Source organism: Buceros rhinoceros, unplaced genomic scaffold (genome assembly GCF_000710305.1).
Source record: "Buceros rhinoceros silvestris isolate BGI_N320 unplaced genomic scaffold, ASM71030v1 scaffold14854, whole genome shotgun sequence".
Taxonomy (NCBI): Eukaryota; Metazoa; Chordata; class Aves; order Bucerotiformes; family Bucerotidae; genus Buceros; species Buceros rhinoceros.
The window spans coordinates 19,949-31,103 of NW_010410144.1; the positions used below are offsets into that span (position 1 = coordinate 19,949).

The 11,155-nt window shown below is 46.1% G+C and overlaps 1 protein-coding gene across 1 annotated transcript in view; it reads left to right on the forward strand.

Moving 5' to 3' along the window:
• The window catches only part of LLGL2 (lethal giant larvae homolog 2 (Drosophila)), a 25,305-nt gene that overhangs the window by 13,513 nt on the left and 637 nt on the right, over positions 1–11,155 (forward strand). Inside the window, exons 10-24 of the mRNA XM_010135499.1 lie at positions 2,009–2,226; positions 2,726–2,793; positions 3,751–3,904; positions 4,000–4,104; positions 4,391–4,683; positions 4,934–5,087; positions 5,422–5,572; positions 6,251–6,367; positions 6,870–7,036; positions 7,784–8,048; positions 8,743–8,896; positions 9,017–9,048; positions 9,513–9,560; positions 10,091–10,133; positions 10,844–10,905. Coding sequence (XP_010133801.1) covers positions 2,009–2,226; positions 2,726–2,793; positions 3,751–3,904; positions 4,000–4,104; positions 4,391–4,683; positions 4,934–5,087; positions 5,422–5,572; positions 6,251–6,367; positions 6,870–7,036; positions 7,784–8,048; positions 8,743–8,896; positions 9,017–9,048; positions 9,513–9,560; positions 10,091–10,133; positions 10,844–10,905 — 2,031 coding nt within the window. The remainder of the gene's footprint in view (positions 1–2,008; positions 2,227–2,725; positions 2,794–3,750; positions 3,905–3,999; positions 4,105–4,390; positions 4,684–4,933; positions 5,088–5,421; positions 5,573–6,250; positions 6,368–6,869; positions 7,037–7,783; positions 8,049–8,742; positions 8,897–9,016; positions 9,049–9,512; positions 9,561–10,090; positions 10,134–10,843; positions 10,906–11,155) is intronic.

Here is an 11,155-nt window from a genome sequence, read left to right on the forward strand (position 1 = left end):
TCCCTACACACCAGCTTAATGCCATTAAACTTGCGGTACCATTGAGCTTTTATCTTTAAAGAAACTCGACCCTTTTACCCCCCAGGAAATTGTCAGAGCTGAGATTCTAGATAATGGGGCAAAAGTGTTAAAGATGAAAGAAATCTGAGATATTTAGGTAGGAGGCTGCTTAAGGTTCAGTTCCCGGATGTGATTAGAAGTCCTGTAGGATGAAGTAACATAACAGACTTTATTTTTCCCAAGGACTGAATTATCTAGTTAGTATGTCTTCTAGTGGGTACAGACAGGAGCTGCTACAGGAAGCTGAAGCTGTTGGACTTGGAGGAGGAAGGTTTTTTTGCTGTAAAATGAGGTTTCTGTGGTTGACAAGCTTCCTTGTGGCTGATTGCCTGAGCTTAGTGGATCTGTGTAGCTTGTCTTGTTTGCCCTTAAGCAGCCTTCCCTGTCATGGCAATACGAAGGTATTAATTGTATACCAAAGCCACTTAATTTGATAAGCACAGAGATGAGGCATTGCAGCATGGTGGTAGCTGGTGACTTTCCACTACCCTGAATGTGCTGTGGAAACAACTTTTAAAAGGCTGGACCTTCCTGTTTTGTGTTATAAATTAGCAGATGAGTGTATGGCAGTCATGACAGAGTCTAGTGTGCTTGCTACTTCAGCAACTTAAAATAGTCTTGCCATAAGCAATGAGCTCAGATCTGTGCCTTTGCAGGGAAAAAATAATCGTTAAAGCAGAGTATATTTGGTTAATGTGGGCAGCAGCAGCTGGCGTGCAGGGCTGATCATGCATGATGTAGTACAGGTATGATATTGTATCTTCAGAAGTCCTGTAGGCAACTGCAAACGATGGCACGTAAGAAAGCAAAGTAAAACTGAATGTAGAGCATTTTTTCATGACGAAACTGAACTAATTAGTGGTGTGTTATGGCTGTGGCTAGTCAGAGGTGAAACTTGGGGTGCCTCCCTAGAGTGATGCCAAATACTAATTACTCGAAGTTAATTTTGCTGAGAGTGAGCAGTGTTGGTATGTGCTTGCTTATAGACGTGCCTCCTTGCAAGTGTATTCCAGGTAATCAAACAACTGAAGAAGGGAACTGAAGTACAGGTTAGCAGAGAAGGTCAGTGAAAAGCTGACAGTTTGCTTACAGCTGTTTATCACCACCATCCCCCCAATGTGACACGCTACAGCTCTGCGGTCATTTAGGCTTCTGTAGCTGTGTGTCACACCAGTAACTGGTGGTTTTGGTTTTCCCCACCAGTTGCTTGCCAGCACTACTGCAATAATGTCCTTGCAGAGTAAATTTTTTTCACTTTAGTGCTAGTTACAATGAAAAATCTTAAATTCTTGATGGTGTCAGGTGTTACCTGTGAAGTTAGATTAACAGATTTCTTTTGTTGTAATCCTGTCCAATATACGTATGACTATACATTAGAAGGTGTCCGTGCTCTTGAAGAAAGAAAGTCCAGGGGATATGTGACAATGTGTGACAAGCAGGGAAATGAAAAGTAAGAGAGCTGAAGTGTAAATACTTGTCAGTTCCAGCAGACAAGCATTCTGCAGAACCCGAGGCATTACTGTGTTTAAGCTGCTTAGCCTGGGTGGACTGTGTCCTAACACAGTGCTAAATGGGTCATTGCTGGGTGTATACGTGTCCGTCCACCCCGTGCTGTTCATTAGCTGTAGGTAAAGTCTTCTGCGTTCTGGCTGTTACAGTGGTGAATATGAACTTGTGTTGTTTAGCCGTGTGGTGTTAAATTTTTTTATTTTGCGGTGGAATCTATAAAAAGTCACTCTTCCAGTCCTAGGAAGATGAATTTGCAGTAAATCTGTTAGCATTATTATTAGTGCCTCAACAGGCCCAGTTAACACATTTCGAGGTTTTGCCAACAAAAATGTTTGTGTAGAGCTCTGTGATAACTTTTCAAAGAAGCCTTACAGGAAGCTTGTTTCTATTAGCTTTGGATGGTCGTTTTTGTCAGCCTCAGTGAATCTTGTTTCTGCAGAGTTCGATGACCCTTCTGCTATGGTGGTGCTGGCAGAAGAAGAGCTGGTAGTTATCGACTTGAAAACTGCAGGCTGGCCAGCGGTCCATCCTCCGTACCTGGCTTCTCTCCACTGCTCAGCCATCACCTGCTCGCACCATGTCTCCAACATCCCACTGAAACTGTGGGAGAGGATCATCAGTGCTGGGAGCAAACAGAACATTCACTACTCCAATATGGTATGGTGGCTTCAAACGTACATGTGTTCCCATGCACTTAGGAACAGCATGACTGCTCAGAACGTGGGTGGTCTGTGTGCTGCCTGCCGGGGGCGGGATGAGTCCCAACAGACGTTGTCCTGCCTCTTAACAGGGTCGAGAAAGGCTTTTTCCCAGAGCACCACCAATGCAGTTACTCACACTGGGGGATTAAACGTGGTATTTTTTTCAGGCTTTGACAGGCTAGAAGGAAAGTCTGAGTGTTCCCAGCTGTCAGTGGTAACAAACTTCTTGTTTAGAAGCATGAAGCTTTCAGCACAGCTTCTTGAGGAAATGTGTAGAGTATCCTCTAAAAAGCACAGCTGCTGTCAGAACAGGAACATCTAATCCAAACAAAAGCCAACAGCACGGACTGTTTCACTGCCACTCGCACTGAAGTTCATGCTCTCCTGCTGACTGCATATTCTCTTCACACTGTCACTGCCTAGGAAATCACAATCTTCCCTTAATGTATTTGTAGCCGTGGCCAATTGATGGTGGCACCAACGTAGCTCCAGATCCTCCACAGAGGGACTTGCTTCTAACAGGGTATGTACTGAACTGATAATAATCAAGGGGCCCTTTCCAGTTTCTCTTCTTCCTTTTGAACTAACTGAGGCTTTCCTGTGGGATTAAAGTCTGCTCATCTTGCAGGAAGAAGGCTGCAGCTTTACGAAGCAGCTTCTCCAAGCTGGGCTGCTGGCTCTGTAAAGCTAACCAATTATACTGCTGCTGGGCAAATGGATCGTGGTGTCCACAGATAAAGCTGGCATACTTGTAGTGATGTGTTATCCATCCCCCTCAAAAATCAGTGTGGAAGTGCAGGCAGTAATCCAGACTGGTTCAAAGGGAGCAACGTAAAAGCGTTTTCCCCCCTACCTGTTCTGAACCTCCAGAAAGGGGTTAGCTTGGGCTCCTGGCTGCTTTGATCAGCACGAACAGAGCTAGCTGAGTGGTGGAAGTAGCTCACAAGAGATTTGTCTCATTGCATAAAAATCTATCATTTTCTTTTCATAACACTTTTAAGAATTTCAGTGGTTTGTTCTTCAGACTTCATTTCTGATGCAGCAAGTCATTAGAAGTCCTTACCCTTCCTTTGGAAGAATGGTACCAATTTTCACCTGAAGAACTAAGATGAAAGCTTGATTTCTTTCCCTCTCTCCCAGTAATAGCATTTTTGTCAAGATGAGTTGCTCTATGTGCTAAGCTTTTTTCATTTTCAGTGCTTTTTGGAGTAATCTTAAATTTTACACTGGTGTCAGACCATCAATAACAAATTGGATTGAAAAACCTCCACGTAAAACAAAAAACCCCACAAAAATAACCCAACGAACAAAAAAACCCCAAAGCTTTCTCTTGAAGCTCTAAGTTGCCACAGCTCAGGGCTTTGTAAACCGTGTGGTTTAATCTTGGGTTGTGTATTTTCCCCTGTGTTTAATCATCCTCCTCTGGGTGGTTTGTCTTTCTCCTGTATGATGTGTGTTTCCTTAACCCCTACCCCATCAGGCATGAAGATGGCACTGTGCGGTTCTGGGATGCGTCTGGTGTCTGCTTACACCTCCTCTATAAGCTGAGCACAGTGAGAGTATTTCTCACAGATGCTGATCCCAATGACAACATGAACACGCTGGGTGAGGACGAATGGCCTCCACTTCGCAAGGTGAGAAAGCAGCTTTCTGAAGACCTGAGGAGTTGCGATTGTTGTCCTAGTTAATGCATCTGCAAAGACCAGCCACTGTGTGTTCTCTCACCTAGGTTGGTACCTTCGACCCTTACAGTGATGATCCTAGGCTTGGGATCCAGAAGATCTACCTGTGTAAATACAGCGGATATTTGGCTGTAGCTGGTACAGCAGGACAGGTATTGAAATATAAACAGTCATTGTAAACTGTGCTTTTAGTGCAGGTTGTCCCTGGGCAGCTCAGAGGTGTGTTAAAATTTGAAACGCTCGTTTCTCTAGTGGTAGATCGGTCTAGTTGCTGGAAATGTTTCACTGTTCTCTGCTTTCACTGCTCTGTCTTTTAGATGTTATCTAAAACTGTTTATCTGCCCTGAGAGATGCTGTAGTTCTGCAGCTGCTGCAAGGGCCTATGGTGTGGCGGACTGCTGGCATAGCGAAAGCTGTAGCAAAGTTTGTCCTTTTCAGGTGCTGGTGATGGAACTGAATGATGAAGATGCAGAACATGTTGTGGACCATGCTGAAGCAGATCTTCTGCAGGACCAAGAGGGCTATCGATGGAAAGGTCATGAGAAACTAAAAACTCGAGATGGACCTGTTCGATTTGAAGCTGGCTTTCAGCCGTTTGTCCTTGTCCAATGTCAGCCACCAGCTGTGGTCACCTCATTGGCCCTTCACTCTGAATGGAAGCTTGTGGCCTTCGGTACCAGTCATGGTTTTGGTCTTTTTGACCACCAGCAGAAACGACTGGTCTTTGTCAAGTAAGTATCTTCTTTCCAGGAGGTCTGTGGTAATCCTCTGTTAAGGATGGTGTGGAATTGCTAACAAAACAAATCACGATGAGCAGTTTCTCAAGAGCATTCAGTGTAGCAAGAAACTCTGCCTCATTGTACTCTCTTCCTTGAAGATCCTCAAGAATAAATAAGCATGTTTGAACATTTTGTGTGTCCTGTTGGACTCTTGAGATTGATTACCACCCAGTAGAAAGTGGCTACTCTCTCCCTCTTTCAGGTGTACACTGCATCCCAGTGACCAATTGGCCTTAGAAGGCCCACTGTCTCGGGTGAAATCCTTGAAGAAGTCCCTCCGTCAGTCATTCAGGAGGATCAGAAGAAGCCGAGTGTCCAGTAGGAAGCGACGAGGAGGTAGCGGAAGTGCCTCAGAGGTGAGGGGCCCACCTTTTTGGGGTGCTGTCTGTTTACAGCTTGGAGCAGGCAGTGTCCTCACTAGACTGCCTAAAGCAGGAAGTGCTCTGCAGTCCAGCTGTGGTGTCAGTAGCTATTGGTATAGGGGCAAAAAAGGCATTTTCTGATGCTGCTATCTATTAGACAAAAAAATCACATTTGTAGAGAAAATGTAGTGTCTGTAGTTGAACATGCAGTGCAGAATATACCTGTTCACTGGTGTGATGGTGCTTTTGCTTTCTCTTGCAGCCACTCCTGCTATCTCTCCCACCTCTATCTTTGCCTGACTGACAAAATGTCTCCTCATCTTTGAAGGTGCAAGAAGCAAATGCCAAATTTGACCAAGACGCATTGCAGGAAATGGAACTGGCTCCAGTTCAGCGGAAGATTGAAGCCCGGTCTGCAGAAGACTCTTTCACTGGCTTTGTGCGAACCTTGTATTTTGCTGATACCTTCTTGAGAGACAGTGAGTAGAAAAAGCATCTCCTTTCTTCCAAATGGGTTTCTCTTCCTTCTGCCAAGGAATGTATTAGCCTTTGTTGCCAGGAAAACCTGGCACCTCCTGTGTCCTACTTTGTGCTGTGCTGAAAAACTAATATAGAACAAGGGCATATGGTGTCGTGCAGAATTGTTTAGCCGTTCTGGCTACTCCAAGGCAAGCAGCAGTTCATCTTTGGATGCAGCTTTTATGTGTGATTTTTCAGATGTGCTGGAATGACATCTGACTCTTTAGTATAAGATTTTTCTTGTCTAATTACTCTAAAGTTCACCCCTGACCCCAGGAGAACTTTCTAATTTTGGTGGGGATGGCAGTTGGCTCTGTATCAGAGCCCAAGTTGATGTCATGCACGAGTTGACTCTGCTCACATGTGATATAAACACATGAAAACTGGACACGGCGGTTGTGGTGCCTGATGGAAACAATGCTCTGCTCCCTTTATGCTTATGCCACGTCCTTTGTCAGGGCTGCGATGGACATGTACTGGGAAAAAGTGCAAAGAACCTGCAGTTTCCCTGGCGAGTCTGCCCTGTTACAAAGATGCTTAGGCTGTAAACAGAGGGTGGGTGTATATAGCTGGTGGAAAGCAGTAATCTGGGGGTGTCACAGATGGTACCTTGCTCATGAGGGTTCTCGTTGCTGCAGGCTCCCGCCACAGCCCGTCCCTGTGGGCAGGCACCAACGGAGGCACTGTCTACGCCTTCTGCTTACGTGTTCCTCCAGCAGAGAGGAGGATGGATGAACCTGTTAGGGCAGAGCAGGGTAAGTATGACAGGTCCTAATGGATCTCAGTGTCACTCATGTAGGCAAGAGTTACACACAGAAAAGCAGAGTAGTTCAATTTAGTGCTGCTCATCAGTGAGAGTGGAGCAGTGTTTGAGCGAAGTGATGCTCACTGCATCAGCTGAACTGAAGAGTGAGCTCCAGCACTGCTTGACATGCCTTTACCTCATTTCCTGCTGGTTCCAGAAATTGAAACGTGCATCAGCTGTTGCTGAAGTTTGCTATCCAGTCCCAGTGCACATGGACAGTATTCTGACAGCTGGACCTGTCATCTTTATGTACCAAGAGTTACTGTTTAACGTGAACCAATTCAATCCAAATACCCTTGAATTACTAAATCCTTTCGGGCAGGTTTTTTATGACCACGTTGTAGAGGTCTCTAGCTCTGAGAGCATGTGAGTGAGGTTCTAACAGTGTCTCTGACTAGACTCCTGTTTGGTTTTTCTGTTAGTTTATCTTCCTCCTTATCTTGCTTGTCTAGCCAAGGAGATTCAGCTGATGCACAGGGCTCCTGTTGTGGGTATACTTGTCTTGGATGGACACAGCATTCCCCTCCCAGAACCTCTAGAAGTAGCACATGACCTTTCTAAGAGTCCCGATATGCAAGGCAGCCATCAGCTCTTGGTGGTATCTGAAGAGCAATTTAAGGTAAGCATCGCCCAGGAGGTGTGTATGAACCATGCATAAAATCTGCTAAAGCGCTGGGCAGTGCTCAGTGGCAAGCTGACTCTTGGGAGTGCTTATTCTTCTGTACCTGTATAACACCCCCAGGACAGCGTTTCTGTGTGGAGCAGTCTGAACTCAGGTGTATGCTGACGAACTAGGTAGTCAGTGTGGTGATGCACATGCTGAACATGGAAAGTTTATTCCTGTATTACTTTATATCCTTTGGACAAGGCTGCTTCTGCTTTTGGGAAAGAGCCTTTGCTCTGGTTAGTACAGAAGCAGGAATTGGTAGGCATTTCTGTGAAGCAAGTAAAAAGCTTCTTGTTTTGCACACTAACTATACAGCATGAAGGGTAAGACACGAAGTAGCCAGCTGTAAGCTGGCCTGGGCTTTTTAATGCAGAAGAGCACACGGTTACTGGAAACTCCCTTCTCTCGCTGTAATAATTTGTAGCCAAATACGGAAGGGTTTTGAAGGAACTAGGGGAGAAATGCAGTTTGTAGCCTGAAGGGTAGAACTGCTTGATGTCAGGACAGAAACAGATTGTAACACTGGCTGTGGCTGATTACTGCTTGTTCCCTGAGCAGGGAGCTGGGCTGACGGGGATTCCACCTTCGTGTATCCCCTGTGAATGAAGATATTGTGAACAGAGGGAGCAGCAGATGTCCTGGGGTATGGCTGTGCTGTTGTGCAGGAAGCAGACATCAGTGTCTTACTTCTGTTGACAGGTATTCACGTTACCCAAGGTTAGCTCCAAACTGAAGCTCAAGCTGACGGCCCTGGAAGGCTGTAGGGTACGAAAGGTGACGGTCGCAAACTTTGGCAGCTGCAAGACAGATGATTACAGTGAAAATGACCTGGCTGTCCTGACTAACCTGGGAGACATTCAGATCATCTCGCTGCCCTTCCTCAAGTTACAAATCCGCTACCCCTGCATCCGCAAAGAGGATGTCAGCGGCATCGCTTCCTGCGTCTTTACCAAATATGGCCAAGGTAGGGTGTGCTGCTCCCAAGCGATCGGCCTCTGGCCTGTGTTTGGCACAGTGGAGAAGGGGTTGCAGTGCTTAGTGCTAGGGCTGTGTATACCTGTGATGGTGTAAACGTGTCTGTTACCTGTTTCTGGCCAGTACCCGTTGCCAACAAGTGCTGACACGTGAATCGGCAGAAGTGAGTTTTTGTTAATGAGTACACTGATTTTCGGCTGACGGGTTGGGTGTGCCCTATAGGCAGCTTCCATCCAGCTCTACGCTCCTGCAGTCTGGAGTCAAGAGAAGGGCTCTCCAAGCAGGAGGCACTGGAGAATTGGCTGCGTTGTGCCTCCTCTACATGCCTGTGGCTCAACACTCGAATTGCGAATCTGGGGCCCAGCATCCTATGGCTGCTGAAGGTGGATTGCTGCTTGCAGTTCAGTTTTTACATCTTTCTGTGCTGCTCTTCGTAAGTGACAGCACAAGACAATACAATTACCTCTCAGCATAACCTTAAATTGCCCAATCTCTAGGCTAACCAGTCCTTGGGAAACTGGGGAATATCTTCCTCAATAATTTCCCATTTAGGTAGGAGAGAATGCAAATCCTTTCTGCCAAACGCAGAGGATGCTTAGGTCTGTTCTTTTTTGGGTCACCTCTAGTTTTGGAACTGTATTCTTGGACTTGAGAATTGCTTATCCATTCCCAATCGTCTGTAGGTTTCTATCTGATTTCGCCATCGGAGTTTGAGAGGTTTTCCCTTTCTACCAAATGGATAGTGGAGCCCCGGTGCATTGTGGACATGCCAGAAGTTACAAGCAACAATCACGTGCACAACAAGTCTGGCATGGAGAATGCTGCAAGAAAATCCAGGTAAAGTCTGTAAAACTCTTGAACTCTTGCACATAGACTGTGTCTGAGTAGTGAGGAAAAAATAAGACTTTGAGGTCTGTAACAGCAGAGTCAGTGATTGTTTTCTGCCTCCTTTTCTAGGGGAAGGAGTTCGGGTGACTATGGAGAAGATGGTGAGCAAAAAATAGTTGCACTGGACGTAGCAGGGTGGCACATAAAGCTGGAACATCATTCCTGTTGCTACGCTTGACATTTTCTACTTAAGAAAGGGGAAAGTAAGGAGGGACATGAGGGAAATGTGACCTGCCTGGACACAGTAGTTGCTATCTGTGAAGTAAGTTGCATGTGGCAAGATTGCCTCGAAAGGATAGAACAGTTTCTGCTGGAAGGAAGAGGCTGTGGGAACATCAGGTCTGAAATTACAGATGAGATGTTCTGTAGCCAAACTAGTAATGCTGGAAAATATAGTTCAGTATGTGAAAGGCCTTAAGGATTAGTTGTGAAGCATTCAGTAAAGTCAAGATACTTTATGGGGAAAAAAAAATGCAGTTCTATTGTGGGTTTCCAGAACTGCACCTATTTCATGAAAAGAGGAAAATACTGTAGTGTAAAAGCTTTTTTCCCCACTCTCTTTTAGAAAGGAAGTCTGGGAGGCTGATGGAACATGCCTTACTCAATGATGAAAGTGAGTGACTAACGTTTGCTACTGACAGGACAGGTGCCTTTCTGGGTGGGAGAAGAAAGCTGCTAGGAATTTTGTGGATTCCAGTACTGGGTTCCAAGGGATCTGCAGTGACACAAGACTGATAGAAATACTGGGCTTTCATGAATTGGAAGAAGTGAGGGGTTGGGCAGATAGCCATGCCCTCAGGCAGGGGTTGTTCCACAGAGCTGCATTCAGGGCTCTGATAAGAGAAGGATCTTTACTTCCCAATAGGACTCGTAAAATGACAGCTGGAACAGGCTGCTTCTCTGGGGCTCGGGTACACCGGGATGGCAGTATTTCCTCTGAGAAATGACTGCTCCAGCCCTTTATGCCAGCCTGTTCAGTAAACCCTTGGTACTGTTGAAGAGGCGGAGATATTATAAGGGCTGACCTGTGTGGTGTGGGAGGCAGGGTTTAAGGGGGCTTGTGGGGGTGGAATGTCGCTAGGCTCCTGCCTGAAAGCAGATCTCCACTGGTCTGGCTCACTGCTTTAACCCTGTGCTTTCCAGAAGTCCTGAAGGAGATCCAGAGTACTCTGGAGGGGGGCAGAGGGTGAGTACCATCAACTTCTGTTCCTAATGGGTGGGGCTGGCAAGGGAGGGCATTTCTAGTTGGTAGGAGGGGGACACCCAGTATGATGTGCTAGAATCCAGTCACGTATGCCCCACAAACTAGCGAAGGGCAGTAGTAAGAGAGGCAGGTTCTCTTTCACGTGTTGTCCCTTGACATTTTTTATGAATAATGCTTTGTCTCTTTCTCTCCGAAAAGCAGGAGAGATCACATTCCCACAGCCCAAAGGAACAGGACTCTGAGTATTCGCATACAGGTTTCTATCTGTGTCAACCCATACTGATCTAAGGGCAGGCCACACGGGCTTAGTTGGTCGAGGATGGGACTCTGGAGTTTTAATCCTGGCTTGACACTGTCACTTGGACATGTTCAGTATCTCTGCTCCCATTCTCTCTATACAGCAGAGCTAAGCTACCACCATGGGTGCGGGGCTTTATCTTGTCTCCCTAGAACACTGATGTTCAGGTGACAGGGGCTACAGAAGTGTAGACAAAGGACTACTGTTTGCCACGGATGCAGGAAGCTTGGTGGGATTGGTAACTGCTGGTGTGTAAGGATAAGTGACTGCCTGACCTGCTCTGCGCTGTGCACTTCCTCTGGACACTACCTAATCCTGGTCTTCTGCCAGCAGCCGGGAGTGGATGGAATGACACCGCGTTTACAATAACAGATCTTTTCTTGTGTCATTGCAGGAGCTATGCAGAAAGAAATTTGGCAAGAAGTCCATTAGGACACAGACTAAGTAATGGAGGAGGTAGGTGAAGCTAGAGATATTTCAAGCCTACTGAAATAGCCAAAGGAAGCAGGAAGTAGAATGAAATGTCTTTGTAAAATTCAGCTTATTTAAATGGTTTGCGATAGTGCAGGATCAGATCTGAGTTCTCAGGATAGGAATCTGCTGGCTGAGTGATGTACTGGTGCTGTTCAGCACCATATGTGCCACGTGAGCAAGTATGCTGCATCAGTTCTAAAGGGAGAGTTAAAAAGTCCTTTGAAGGTTCCTG